This window comes from Centruroides sculpturatus, unplaced genomic scaffold, assembly GCF_000671375.1.
Source record: "Centruroides sculpturatus isolate CEXI.00-Female unplaced genomic scaffold, Cexi_2.0 scaffold712, whole genome shotgun sequence".
Classification (NCBI taxonomy): Eukaryota; Metazoa; Arthropoda; class Arachnida; order Scorpiones; family Buthidae; genus Centruroides; species Centruroides sculpturatus.
This window is the reverse complement of record NW_019384904.1, coordinates 74,570-91,306: the sequence shown is the minus strand read 5'-3', so window position 1 is coordinate 91,306 and position 16,737 is coordinate 74,570. Positions and strand designations below refer to the sequence as shown.

The 16,737-nt window shown below is 24.5% G+C and overlaps 1 protein-coding gene across 1 annotated transcript in view; it reads right to left on the bottom strand.

The window, feature by feature from the left end:
• The window catches only part of LOC111631547, a 32,814-nt gene extending 17,052 nt beyond the window's left edge, over positions 1-15,762 (bottom strand). Inside the window, exon 1 of the mRNA XM_023375804.1 lies at positions 15,645-15,762. Within this exon, the coding sequence (XP_023231572.1) occupies positions 15,645-15,762 (118 nt within the window). The remainder of the gene's footprint in view (positions 1-15,644) is intronic.
• Between the last annotated feature and the right edge of the window lie 975 nt (positions 15,763-16,737).

Here is a 16,737-nt window from a genome sequence, read left to right as displayed (position 1 = left end):
GTAATATATACATTTAGGCCATAATATTCACGTATAATCTAAAATTAATCTGTTTCTAGAATTAAAATATGCCTATTCCATTAAATTTTATGAGATAATTATAAATATTAATAATACATTTTATAATAATGAATGTTATGTGAAATCACTTTTAAAAATTTAAGGAATTTTGTATACAACAGATTCTATGCTTTAACGAAACTTTAAAAGACGACTGCATTTTTTGACTTTAAATATCTATTATTTTAATTGATATAAAACATTTTTTATTCAAATTCTAACATTTCTGTCAATATTAAAATTCTTTACATTTCACAATTTCGTTTCATGATAATAAAAGAAATTTATGATAAGATCTATTGATTACTGGAAAACATATATTAAACGAATTTTCTAAATTCAATTTGAAGTTTAGTTGGGAAACATAGAATACCAGGGTCGATGAGAGGGGGATGGAAGCCAGGACTGTAACACAGAGACCTGGATTGACACTTTTTCTTATCTGTAACTTGAATCCGGTAGCAATTATTCCTTAAATACAGTGAAATATTACTATAAAATATTATAATCAGAGAATACTTATTCCCGGACTAAATTTAAAAAGTTATGAATTTTTTACTGTAAAAAATTTTTACTTTAAGTATTATTAGATGCATGAAAATTTTATTAATACTCGTGTCTTAATTCGAATTCAGAAAATTAATTTATGTAATTTCTAGTGTATAAAAGGAAGAAAAAATGTCATAAACCGAGACTGTCATATCAGAAGGAATAGTAGTACCCTGATGACTCTAGCTCCAAGGTATCCAAAGATTGTTTTTCGTAGTCCTCTTAATACAATTCAAAAACAATTATCATTCTAAAGTAAAATTCTATGCAATAGATTCACTCTAAATAGATTTAAAAATTGAAATAAAATTTCGAAAGTTATTAATAAATTAATATATTTCCACAAATCAATTTGTTAAAACAAACAAAAGGAAAAAATATTGAACGAGAGATCAATTAATTCACAAATTATTCTTAATTAACATTTTGAAATATAAGAAGTTATTATAATTTCAATGCATAACTTTAATAATAAATCGAAAAAAATGAACATTAAAAAAATATAATAATAATCTGTAATAAATTTTAAAATTATATAATAGAAATGACTAAAATATGAAATTTAAAATTATTATTATAGTGTAGATAGAATTACTATTGAATTTTTTATAACTTTCTATAAATAAAAATAACATAATATTTGTTTATTTATCCTACTTATATGGATATGCCCTCGGGTATAAAGATAAGAAATTCCATAAGCACGAATTAAGATATAGTCAGTAATAATACTGCATGTATAGATATTTAATTATATATTTATCGAATGGAAATATATATTATTATTATTTATTTATTTTACAATAATATTTAAAATTTTACTTACAGCACATTAAATGTAGTTTGATGAAGTTTAAATGTTAATTTTAATGCATCTCATTTAGACTTATATGTGAACAAATTTACAAATCTCTTAATATCAAACATCAGATACATAAAATTTTATTATTTAAGAGGTTTATTTTTATATTAAAAATAAACCTCTTGTAGCTATATCTTGTTTGCCATAAAAAAATTTCCTTTTACTGTTAAACTACAAACTTGTTTTGGTTTTTTTACTTTAACAACTAGACATTTTGGAAGTTGTGTCCTCTAATGATCTGCTTGGCTTTACTCAGGAAGTTAAGGCTTTACAGTTAAATCGCACAAGTCACAAAACAGAAGTCGAAAAAAATATATATATATCAATAAAACAACAAAACTTTTATTTTAAAAATAGCAAATATTTATATTTAGGTTAAAAAGATTAAAAATTATTATTTATTACTTTAAAAAATAAGATTATAACTAATGTTTTTAAACACACATTACTATATTTCATCTTTAAAATTGTACAGTATGATAAGATGTGAAATAATGATGTAAAATTATTGAGATTTATGTGAAGATAAATACTTTTTGTGATATCTGGACATCATAAAAACGAAATTCGACTGGTATCAAATGTCTTGAACAGCGGCATGCCGCTGTAAGAATGTGAGCTCAATTTTCAACTTTCCAATGTAATTCGATGTCAGCACTTCCTAACTCGTCTGAGAGCAGAGGATCAGGCCAACAACCCTCCTTAAAGATGGATGAAGCCTTAGAAGTGAAAACAAATGGATTATAAAGCGAACACAAACGTTTCCAGTATTAAATTTTTGGAAATTATTGTTTTTCTTATATAAAGTTGTGAAAATCAACTGTTTTATTTTTTAGTTACAGGGAAAACATTTTGAAGGAAATAGATCTAAATATAGTAAAAAATAAAACATATATATAAGTAANTTTTTCTTTATTAATCACATAAGTACTAATAAAATTAATAAAAATTTTAAAAGTTTATTTACATATTACCCAAAATAAAAGTTTATGGTACGCCATTCGAGATATATTATGTTATAGATATACTAAAATCATCTAAAATAGTTTCATTTTGTAAATTTTTTTTTTATCTGAATTATTCATAAATATCATTTTACTTGGCAATAGTTTTTCCTATGTAAAAAGGTACAATACAATAGATACGGAAAACGTAAAAATGATGAATCATGAGTTAAATGGATAAAGTTTTCGATATTCGGGTGTCGTAAAGTTGCTCATATTGGGCCGAATCTCATACAACTGATGATACCTATTTTATTCATGTTCTAAACTATTATATTGAGAAAGTAAAATTTGTAAATAGCTATTTTTGTTGTCGCTTTAGTTGAATTGAAGTGATTTATTTAACAACAGTTTCGGGACATAAATCACCTATAATGCGATCAATAGAACTACTTAAAACAGTCATCCTGATGTCATCTAATGCTTTACGTCTCTCTTCTGCAACATAGTTAACATTCAACTTTATAGCAACGAAAAAATCCAAATTATTACAGGAATAAACGGAGAAAGTATTCGAGTATTGGAGAACATAAACGTTTTATAGTATTAGTAATGATTACAATAAATTTTGCGCATTTTAATTATTATACAGTAACTTTTTACAAAAGAAAAAAATTAATTATAATATATATAAATAAATTATGAAGTGTAACTATTTTTTTTTTCTAAAAATACACAAAACTAAATTAGATTGTAATGAGGAAATTCAAACTCAATTTTTCATCAAAACATTTTTGATGCTACTATAACATGGTTTTTATTAATTAATTTGATTTAGATTCAACAGCAGAAAAAACGGAAATAGCAGCTTTCCCAGAAAAATACCAGAAAAAACGGAAAATAGCAGCTTTCCCGCATGCGGATTAAAATGTAATTTAAATAGTAACGTCATCGATGATTCGTATGACAGGAGGCGATCTCGGTGCCACTACGTAACTTCTAAATCAGTATTCCTGTCGTCGATTGGTCGGGTCGTCGATTTAACATAAGAAGTTGACCATCTGTAGCCGGCTCTGCTGAGTTCCTTGTTCGGTAACCGAGTTATTGTATGGGAACCGGGACAAAAATGAGTTCAAAATTTTGCTCGTAAAGCGAATTTTTCGAAAAGTGAGGTGTTCGAAACCAGAGGTTTGACTGTAGTTAAGTTAAAACACAGTTTAAAACCTCGCTTATTATAGAGTTTTGGATGCAGTTATCAATATCAGATAAATAGGAATATTTGCGTTTTATTAGTGATCTATTGAAAAATTCCAGCAACGAGTTACTTAATGTTCCAGGCAACGTTTAAAATTGCGTGTGCCGCCATCTGTTATAATATTTTATTAAAAACTTTTTGTTTTTAATTATTATAAAATGGCAAAAAGCTTAAATTTGAGGGAGGAATGGATTTTATAAAAATTGTAAATGCTAATAACGAGTAAAATCGTCATTAAATCTGATCNTGCATGAAACCTCATAAAAAAATGCAGAATCAATATATCACTACTATATTAGATTTTTGGACGGATATAAGCCCGAGTATAATAGTTTCGGCTAGACATCTGATGAAATATTTGCATTACTCTATGGAGGTAATACATGTAGCCTATACTATAAAATTTCAAGATCTGTATATCATGTTGATAGATATGTACCAAAAATATGTTATAAAAATCCAATGCACAAGCCTGGTTCCAATGGTTTTAAAAGAAAGATACTATTTTTTTTCATAACATTGTTTACTAATTTTTACAATGTAATTTTACATATGTAGAGTAATACAGTACAATAGATTAAGGAGGAACTGAACGGATACAAAGTAAATGTTATATACAATATGCTGTTTAATTTTAATTTCATTTAATTTTTAATTTTTTCCTGAAAATCTGAAAATCCCTGAGTGCACGGTCTTAGAACTATTCCGAAAATGTTAGAAACAATAAATATATTTTTATTTACTGTATATAATTAAATGAAATATTATCAATAAAACATTTGAAACTTTCATCTATCAAAGTATATTTTAAGGAAATATATTTATTAAAATTAAAGCTAAGTAAGTATAAATATTTAATCCTAATTTACAATTTTAATTATATGCAATTGCTTAACAAGAATTTAATAATATCGTTCCTAAAACAAAAGCTTAAGAATTAGATTTCTCTAACTTTTTTTTTCTTCAAGTAATTCGATAATCTCAATACTATGCTAAATAATTTTTAAACTGTTCGAACAGAAAAGTGATTTGACGCAACAAAACAAAAGCACTTAAAATAAAATTGAATTTATATAGTTCCGAGAGATAATCGAAGAAAGGATTTAAATCAACTGAATAGATAGGGGCTTTATCTAAAAGAAAACAATCAAAAGAGTGAAGAAATTTAAGTACTTTCAATCGATAAGAGATGAAACTAGAACATTTACAGATGTAAAACAGAAGTTCGTACAGAAACAAATAAGATATTTATTTTCATGATAAGAAACTTCATTATCATATTTTGAAGTAAAGAAAGTATTTACGTGAAAAAAATTATAATTACTTTAAAGTTTTAAAAAGTTTAAAATTTCTAACAGAATATTTAAAAGTAAATAAATCTTTAAAGCAAAAAGATCACAGTTACAGAAAGATAGAGCATGAAAATGGATTCAGAAAAGTAAAATTGAAAAGAGTAAACCAGAAAATTATAAAAATAAATGATAAGAAATTGAGAAAATAGCTAAAAGGAAGAAATTCTTAATACAATATAACGTTATGTGAAAAGGATAAGAGATGATCAAAAATATCATGAAAAAAATGTTCTCGAAAGAGAAAAACCAGAAAGAAGTTGAAAACGATATTAATGAAGCAGTGAAAGGGAGGGGTTTAAAAAAGGAAACTGAAAAGATAAAAAATAAAAAATAAAAGAATACGAAGAAAGATCAGACAATCGTATTAGGTGGGGAGAGCTTAACTAATGGTTCTGAAAAACTTTATTTTTTATTTTACGATATAATAGTTGAAATTGAAAATATTATATTAGTTTGGCATTAGTGCTAATTAAAAGTAAAAGAGTGAAAATGAAAGAGAATTAAGTCTAATTAAAATTAATCGATAAATTAATAACACACATTTTTAAAACATGAAGTGATATGAAATATTTATATAGCAGGTTATTATTGTTTTATTTAAAACAAATAATTACTAATATGAAATTTTTTCAAAGAGCAAAATAACTTTTCGTAAATATTTACTCTAACTTATTATTTTTTATCGTTAATAAATAACTTAAAAGACATAAACCTGCTGGATACTAACATCTGAAGTAGTTTAAATGTTAATTTTAATGCATCTCATTTAGACTTATATGTGAACAAATTTACAAATCTCTTAATATCAAACATCAGATACATAAAATTTTATTATTTAAGAGGTTTATTTTTATATTAAAAATAAACCTCTTGTAGCTATATCTTGTTTGCCATAAAAAAATTTCCTTTTACTGTTAAACTACAAACTTGTTTTGGTTTTTTTACTTTAACAACTAGACATTTTGGAAGTTGTGTCCTCTAATGATCTGCTTGGCTTTACTCAGGAAGTTAAGGCTTTACAGTTAAATCGCACAAGTCACAAAACAGAAGTCGAAAAAAATATATATATATATCAATAAAACAACAAAACTTTTATAACAGAGCAACATTTAATTNATTAAAATTCTTTACATTTCACAATTTCGTTTCATGATAATAAAAGAAATTTATGATAAGATCTATTGATTACTGGAAAACATATATTAAACGAATTTTCTAAATTCAATTTGAAGTTTAGTTGGGAAACATAGAATACCAGGGTCGATGAGAGGGGGATGGAAGCCAGGACTGTAACACAGAGACCTGGATTGACACTTTTTCTTATCTGTAACTTGAATCCGGTAGCAATTATTCCTTAAATACAGTGAAATATTACTATAAAATATTATAATCAGAGAATACTTATTCCCGGACTAAATTTAAAAAGTTATGAATTTTTTACTGTAAAAAATTTTTACTTTAAGTATTATTAGATGCATGAAAATTTTATTAATACTCGTGTCTTAATTCGAATTCAGAAAATTAATTTATGTAATTTCTAGTGTATAAAAGGAAGAAAAAATGTCATAAACCGAGACTGTCATATCAGAAGGAATAGTAGTACCCTGATGACTCTAGCTCCAAGGTATCCAAAGATTGTTTTTCGTAGTCCTCTGAATACAACTCAAAAACAATTATCATTCTAAAGTAAAATTCTATGCAATAGATTCACTCTAAATAGATTTAAAAATTGAAATAAAATTTCGAAAGTTATTAATAAATTAATATATTTCCACAAATCAATTTGTTAAAACAAACAAAAGGAAAAAATATTGAACGAGAGATCAATTAATTCACAAATNAAATATCATGAAAAAAATGTTCTCGAAAGAGAAAAACCAGAAAGAAGTTGAAAACGATATTAATGAAGCAGTGAAAGGGAGGGGTTTAAAAAAGGAAACTGAAAAGATAAAAAATAAAAAATAAAAGAATACGAAGAAAGATCAGACAATCGTATTAGGTGGGGAGAGCTTAACTAATGGTTCTGAAAAACTTTATTTTTTATTTTACGATATAATAGTTGAAATTGAAAATATTATATTAGTTTGGCATTAGTGCTAATTAAAAGTAAAAGAGTGAAAATGAAAGAGAATTAAGTCTAATTAAAATTAATCGATAAATTAATAACACACATTTTTAAAACATGAAGTGATATGAAATATTTATATAGCAGGTTATTATTGTTTTATTTAAAACAAATAATTACTAATATGAAATTTTTTCAAAGAGCAAAATAACTTTTCGTAAATATTTACTCTAACTTATTATTTTTTATCGTTAATAAATAACTTAAAAGACATAAACCTGCTGGATACTAACAACATATTTTTTCTGCAACAAAATTGTTTTGATAAAATCACTGAGAAAAGTTTTAAAAAAGTTAAGAAGAATCTAAAACATTAATTAAAGAATATAACATTCTTCAATTTTTTTTCTTTTACCAGATATAATCTAACTTATATTATAAGTAATTTTTGTAAAAGAATATATTTATATCCTTAGATATAAAATTTAAATAACGCATGAGAATATTGAAATTTTTAGCTAAATTTGTTTATTATTTGCATTCTCACACTTTCTCAAGAGAATAATTTTATATATATTTACACAGTGAAGTATTGTATATAGGTCTACGCATGCATTCTATATTTATATCCGTTACTATATTATTTATAACTAAATACAATATAAAATTTCTAATAAGATATTTACCGTACATTTAGAAAGAAAATATCATTTAAAAAACAATGTATATAAATATATTTTTTAAGAAATATTTTTATTTTAATGCATATTAAAAATATATATTTTAGAATATATTTTACTTAAATCTAAAAATAAAATTTATATATTGGTATATACTTTTCATAGAGAATATAAGAAACTCTTTATATATAGATTTCCTATATATATGTTCTCTATAAAATAAATTTCATAGAGAATATGTAATTTTTTGGACTCTTTCTGCTCTGTAGACACTAACAAGCCCTTTTTAAATCATACTTATCATGGGTTGACGTCCGGCTGGATCTACATATGAAAAATTTTGATATGGATTCGAATACGGTCTTTCAAAATGGCATGCCTATGCCTGCATCACCCTGGGCATCTGACCTTCTACATTAATTAATTAAATTAATTTATAGGCTACATGTAGGATAAAACCTAAAATTTCAATTTTGAGTATTTTTGAATTTGGGATTATTATGGAATAAGAACATTTTTAAACAAGTTAATCATATATATATATATATCATCGAAAGGAGACCATTATTTGTTATTGTTAATAGTCTACTTGGACTTTACTTATTAATAGGACTTAATATTGGTGTTTAAAGATTGGCACAGCAATGACAGTTAGTTCAGGAAAAAACAAAATTTCTTTATTATATCACCTGTAGTAATAATTTCTGTACACATATTATACGTGTTTCGGGCTAGCATGCCCCTCATAAGTAGTACTACTACCATACATGTAAATACATATTCCAATCCCGAGTATAAATGTATCTTTCTCGTTGTATAATTAAACATTTCAATCATGGTTCTGTTTTTCACCATTTTTCACCAGAACATAATACTGTTGAATGGTGAAAAATAGAACCTTGATTGAAATGTTTAATTATACAACGAGAAAGATACATTTATACTCGGGATTGGAATATGTATTTACATGTATGGTAGTAGTACTACTTATGAGGGGCATGCTAGCCCGAAACACGTATAATATGTGTACAGAAATTATTACTACAGGTGATATAATAAAGAAATTTTGTTTTTTCCTGAACTAACTGTCATTGCTGTGCCAATCTTTAAACACCAGTATTAAGTCCTATTAATAAGTAAAGTCCAAGTAGACAATTAACAATAACATTAGAATTTAAGGACAGTAAGGCTTTTACAAAGAGACCATTATTTGTTCTAGATTAAACGAAATACATAATCAATGTGAATAAACGCGTATTTTGTTTCATCTAGAACAATGAAAGTCATATAAGTGCAGATTACATATATTTAGATAAACATACAGTAGGCCTATTTATCATTTATTACGCATATAAATATTTTGAAATTTTCTCTATTAAATTAAATGACATTTGATAACTTGATAACATTATGAATATTTTAAAAGACCAATTACTTATATGATTAAATGGACGAAATAGAAAATACTCAAAATTTAAAAAGTTTAAACTATTTCTGTTATGTTAAATATTCCATTTTCCAAAAAAAACATTTAGTTTTCTTTTATTTACTTCAAAATTTTTAGTTACTGGTATAAAAAAGCTCATCAGAGCCATTTTATTTTCGAATTAATTCAACTACATTATTTCAAGATGATTTTTAAAATTTTATTTTTTTTTAAACTGAATAAGTATCGAAATTTGTAAAAGTATTGTCTTCGAGTAAACATTGTTTTTGCTACATTTGATCGTTTATGAATTGTGGATTTAGGAAAAATAAAAATTTTTTAATATATTAACTCATTCTATATTGTCAAAAATTAGATAAATTCATTTCAAGTTGTACAGATTGCAAACAAAAATAATATCTTCAACAACTTTATCATCATCACTTCCTATATTAATCTAGTAATTAATAAAAGAATGAAATCATGATAAATAAATTCTTTCTCCTATACTTTATGATATGATAAATAAATTTATAACTTAATATTTTATTTATATACGGAATAACTTGATTTATTTTATTAAATCTATCTTGTTTAATTTGCTGCAATCAAAGATCTATTGACATACTTGTGCATTAGTTATCATTAATTAGTTGAAAATGCATTAAATTTATAATAAATATGAAATTACAATTTACAAATACATCGATTTATCAATAAGACATTATGAAGATCTTTTGAAAGAAAATTTTTAACCACGATAAATATCTTTTCATATTTTATAAATATAATGTAGAGCTTATTTATCTATTTTTTCAGCTAAAAATTTTCAAGAAACTTGAATTAATTATATCTTTTAATTTTTCTGAAGTTTTAAGTTATAGATCTGATGTGTTTATAAATAAATGCAGTGATTATATGTAAGTAAATATATTAATGTTCAAGAATTTGTTAAAATCGATTCTTTGTAACTGAACACAACGAAATTGAGATTACTGTCGTTGAGCTATCGATGATTTCTGTTCAATGGAAACTCTATTTATTAAATGATTAATACTTAGATAATAAATTTAAAATCAATACCGATAAAAATAAATGATATTATTCTGGATAGAAGCTGTATATTAACCGAAGAAAAATGTTTTATTCGACAAATTGGTAGTAGTTTCGATGATAAAATGTTCTATGAATTTTATTCTGGTTGTCTAGAACTATTTTAAATTCGAAAAAAACAGAAAGTTTACATTATATATAGTTAAAAAAATAATAATTTATTTGCGAAAGATACAAAAATTTAATGTAAAATATACCTGAAATGTTTAAACCAACCAATTCTATTTTTTCTAATAATCTATTAAATACTGACGAGTATAAATTATATTTATTTTTAAAATACTGTATACTGTAAGTAGCTTTATAGTAAAATACATTTTCTGTTTATACTTTATACATAAGCCTATTCGCATTAATAGAAATAGTACAGTAATGCAATTTTCCATTAAATATACATGAGAATGTGAAGAACATTTTTAATGTTAAATATGTCACAACAATAAACGAAACCAATTAATTCAAAAATTTTAAATATCGATTGAAACTGTTAATCAATGAAACTATTCATATGTATGGACATATCACACAATCGAATTAGCTAGGGACGTGAATGAATAGCAATTGTCTAAATCAACTTATCACAGATGACATTAAAATTATCATCATTAGATCAAAATCAACTTCCAATGGTTTTAACCACTGGATATAAATATTAAATGGATCATTATTTCACTGTCTACATAATAAANTCCGTAAATCCATAATTTATTAAATATTAGCCAATTTAAAATATAGAAATTTAATAAAAATTGATATATTTTTGCATGTTTAGTTCAAATAAATTATTCCAAAGTAATTTTAATAATGTCAGAATATTATATTGTAACTATGGAGATATATTAACGTCAACAGTGTATTTCGAGGAATATCTGTCATGCCGTAGACATAAGCTCCTCTAATTCTAGTCAATCTAGGAGGTTTTGAGGCATTATATGATGTGCATTGACGTGACCCTTATATATCTTTGATGACTTTGGTTGAGCGAAACTGTATTGATCGCTGTTTTCTAGTTGATCTGTTCTGTATATCTCATTGCTTTACACTTTATCCTTAATTATTATTATTTATTTTTTAAGGAAAATATTTGTTTTTTAAAAATATCTAACGGTGTAATGACGTGGTGAAACTTCTATTTTTTGGTAAATGCGATTACTTTTATTGGAAAATAGTTATTGTATTGCATGCATGAAACCTCATAAAAAAATGCAGAATCAATATATCACTACTATATTAGATTTTTGGACGGATATAAGCCCGAGTATAATAGTTTCGGCTAGACATCTGATGAAATATTTGCATTACTCTATGGAGGTAATACATGTAGCCTATACTATAAAATTTCAAGATCTGTATATCATGTTGATAGATATGTACCAAAAATATGTTATAAAAATCCAGTGCACAAGCCTGGTTCCAATGGTTTTAAAAGAAAGATACTATTTTTTTTCATAACATTGTTTACTAATTTTTACAATGTAATTTTACATATGTAGAGTAATACAGTACAATAGATTAAGGAGGAACTGAACGGATACAAAGTAAATGTTATATACAATATGCTGTTTAATTTTAATTTCATTTAATTTTTAATTTTTTCCTGAAAATCTGAAAATCCCTGAGTGCACGGTCTTAGAACTATTCCGAAAATGTTAGAAACAATAAATATATTTTTATTTACTGTATATAATTAAATGAAATATTATCAATAAAACATTTGAAACTTTCATCTATCAAAGTATATTTTAAGGAAATATATTTATTAAAATTAAAGCTAAGTAAGTATAAATATTTAATCCTAATTTACAATTTTAATTATATGCAATTGCTTAACAAGAATTTAATAATATCGTTCCTAAAACAAAAGCTTAAGAATTAGATTTCTCTAACTTTTTTTTTCTTCAAGTAATTCGATAATCTCAATACTATGCTAAATAATTTTTAAACTGTTCGAACAGAAAAGTGATTTGACGCAACAAAACAAAAGCACTTAAAATAAAATTGAATTTATATAGTTCCGAGAGATAATCGAAGAAAGGATTTAAATCAACTGAATAGATAGGGGCTTTATCTAAAAGAAAACAATCAAAAGAGTGAAGAAATTTAAGTACTTTCAATCGATAAGAGATGAAACTAGAACATTTACAGATGTAAAACAGAAGTTCGTACAGAAACAAATAAGATATTTATTTTCATGATAAGAAACTTCATTATCATATTTTGAAGTAAAGAAAGTATTTACGTGAAAAAAATTATAATTACTTTAAAGTTTTAAAAAGTTTAAAATTTCTAACAGAATATTTAAAAGTAAATAAATCTTTAAAGCAAAAAGATCACAGTTACAGAAAGATAGAGCATGAAAATGGATTCAGAAAAGTAAAATTGAAAAGAGTAAACCAGAAAATTATAAAAATAAATGATAAGAAATTGAGAAAATAGCTAAAAGGAAGAAATTCTTAATACAATATAACGTTATGTGAAAAGGATAAGAGATGATCAAAAATATCATGAAAAAATGTTCTCGAAAGAGAAAAACCAGAAAGAAGTTGAAAACGATATTAATGAAGCAGTGAAAGGGAGGGGTTTAAAAAAGGAAACTGAAAAGATAAAAAATAAAAAATAAAAGAATACGAAGAAAGATCAGACAATCGTATTAGGTGGGGAGAGCTTAACTAATGGTTCTGAAAAACTTTATTTTTTATTTTACGATATAATAGTTGAAATTGAAAATATTATATTAGTTTGGCATTAGTGCTAATTAAAAGTAAAAGAGTGAAAATGAAAGAGAATTAAGTCTAATTAAAATTAATCGATAAATTAATAACACACATTTTTAAAACATGAAGTGATATGAAATATTTATATAGCAGGTTATTATTGTTTTATTTAAAACAAATAATTACTAATATGAAATTTTTTCAAAGAGCAAAATAACTTTTCGTAAATATTTACTCTAACTTATTATTTTTTATCGTTAATAAATAACTTAAAAGACATAAACCTGCTGGATACTAACAACATATTTTTTCTGCAACAAAATTGTTTTGATAAAATCACTGAGAAAAGTTTTAAAAAAGTTAAGAAGAATCTAAAACATTAATTAAAGAATATAACATTCTTCAATTTTTTTTCTTTTACCAGATATAATCTAACTTATATTATAAGTAATTTTTGTAAAAGAATATATTTATATCCTTAGATATAAAATTTAAATAACGCATGAGAATATTGAAATTTTTAGCTAAATTTGTTTATTATTTGCATTCTCACACTTTCTCAAGAGAATAATTTTATATATATTTACACAGTGAAGTATTGTATATAGGTCTACGCATGCATTCTATATTTATATCCGTTACTATATTATTTATAACTAAATACAATATAAAATTTCTAATAAGATATTTACCGTACATTTAGAAAGAAAATATCATTTAAAAAACAATGTATATAAATATATTTTTTAAGAAATATTTTTATTTTAATGCATATTAAAAATATATATTTTAGAATATATTTTACTTAAATCTAAAAATAAAATTTATATATTGGTATATACTTTTCATAGAGAATATAAGAAACTCTTTATATATAGATTTCCTATATATATGTTCTCTATAAAATAAATTTCATAGAGAATATGTAATTTTTTGGACTCTTTCTGCTCTGTAGACACTAACAAGCCCTTTTTAAATCATACTTATCATGGGTTGACGTCCGGCTGGATCTACATATGAAAAATTTTGATATGGATTCGAATACGGTCTTTCAAAATGGCATGCCTATGCCTGCATCACCCTGGGCATCTGACCTTCTACATTAATTAATTAAATTAATTTATAGGCTACATGTAGGATAAAACCTAAAATTTCAATTTTGAGTATTTTTGAATTTGGGATTATTATGGAATAAGAACATTTTTAAACAAGTTAATCATATATATATATATATCATCGAAAGGAGACCATTATTTGTTATTGTTAATAGTCTACTTGGACTTTACTTATTAATAGGACTTAATATTGGTGTTTAAAGATTGGCACAGCAATGACAGTTAGTTCAGGAAAAAACAAAATTTCTTTATTATATCACCTGTAGTAATAATTTCTGTACACATATTATACGTGTTTCGGGCTAGCATGCCCCTCATAAGTAGTACTACTACCATACATGTAAATACATATTCCAATCCCGAGTATAAATGTATCTTTCTCGTTGTATAATTAAACATTTCAATCAAGGTTCTGTTTTTCACCATTTTTCACCAGAACATAATACTGTTGAATGGTGAAAAATAGAACCTTGATTGAAATGTTTAATTATACAACGAGAAAGATACATTTATACTCGGGATTGGAATATGTATTTACATGTATGGTAGTAGTACTGCTGATGAGGGGCATGCTAGCCCGAAACACGTATAATATGTGTACAGAAATTATTACTACAGGTGATATAATAAAGAAATTTTGTTCTTTCCTGAACTAACTCTCATTGCTGTGCCAATCTTTAAACACCAGTATTAAGTCCTATTAATAAGTAAAGTCCAAGTAGACAATTAACAATAACATTAGAATTTAAGGACAGTAAGGCTTTTACAATTACTTGATTACTTTCCTGTTTCGTTCAGTACTTTTTTTTNAAATTAATGAAGTGTTGTTTGTTGAATCGATGGAATTAATTACAATAATGTTTTTCGAAAAAAAATTGCATTAAAATATACAGTTAAAATACTTCTACTATTGGATTTTTTGAACGAGATTAATTACTAACTGTAAACTTTAAGCATAAAAACGTTGCATATAGAAGCATTTTTATGTATCATTATGAAAATTTCTATATTTAAATCATAGTAATATAGTGATACGAAAGAACAGAAGCTTCAATTTTTCGCTGTATAAGCTACTGAATATAGGCTAATGCAATATTGATAAGAGACGATGTTCACTATAAATAACTTTTCAGATAAAAAATAAAAAAATAACATCGCAGCACAAAAGGTAAAATGTTTCTTGTCTTAAACGACTTTCGAAATAACGTCAATAGCAATAGAAATTTCAGGGAAAAACATCACATGTTAAAAATTTTTGTATTAGATTCTTCTTATAATATAAGCTGATTGAATTTTCCTTGTTTATTAAAAATATGAAATAACAATAAAGATATAAACAAAAATAAAAAATTTTTTGGAGAAGTCCGAAAATTAATTAAAAAATAAATTGAAGACATATTAAATTTAAATAAAAATTTTAAAATATTTTAAATTTAAAAATCAATACTTAGTGAAATTTACATGTAGTAAAGTTGCTTATAAATGCATATAAAAACGTTTAAAAATTACCTCCTTGTAAAGTTAAAGTTGCGAAACTATATTCTTCTTCAGTAGATCCTGCATCATTGTGAGCGGTGATTAGCAGATCATGCAGAAGGAATGAGGATAGTTTTTTTATAGTGAACATAATTAAAATATTTATAACTTAAAATAAATAGGTATATACTCAATATTTTTGTAATATTGACTATACACAATGACTGTACAGTACATATATATATATACTCTGTCTTCAATTTTAGATTTTATCATATAGAGAAATAGGATTTATTTAAACCTGAAATGAAACAGTGCCGACAAAAGGATTAATTTTTGTCATCAGAGTTAAAAGGGGTCTACCATGTTACATCATCCATTAATGGTTTATTTTTGTTTCAGTAATGATTAATGGATGTTGTATAGTATTTCTGCACTCTAAATGACTTTCTGTTTGCTCCTCAAAAAACATGAGTGCTAACTACTGAAATAGTTTTGTAAAAGAACTGATTATTTTTTTTTATATTCATTAAACTATATGACATTTTCAGAAGACAGATTGCATTTTATGTATTAAAGCATGCTGGTTTCTTTTATTTTTGTAAATGTAATTCAAAAATTTAACTGTTCTCTCTGTTTAAATCTAAAGCTTACACGATAAATAAAAAGTAATATTTTTCCGGGTTTTATCATTGAAATATTACTTATTTTATTTTATGAAATAAAAGACTGATATCAGTAGCTTGTTACTGATAATATGAAACATCAAACTGTTTAAAATTTTTGCTGGTATGATAGAAATTAATTTAATACTATTGAACACAACTGGAAAGCATTAATTAAATTTTATGTCGTGAAGAGCATATTAATTCTATAAATTAATGCAAATTTAATTTATTACTATCGAATTCTCATTTGGCAATTGAAACAAAATGATTTAAAATAAATTTTTTTGCTTCAAAAACAAAACTAAAACATATATTTTATAACGTATAGAATATGTTTTAAATTATGTTAAATATTAACAAAACTGTAAAAAAAAAATATAATGAAAAGTATTTTTAAGTGAATAAATTAGCGAAGCATGCATAAATATTTGTTAAATTAAATTTTAATTTATTTGTTT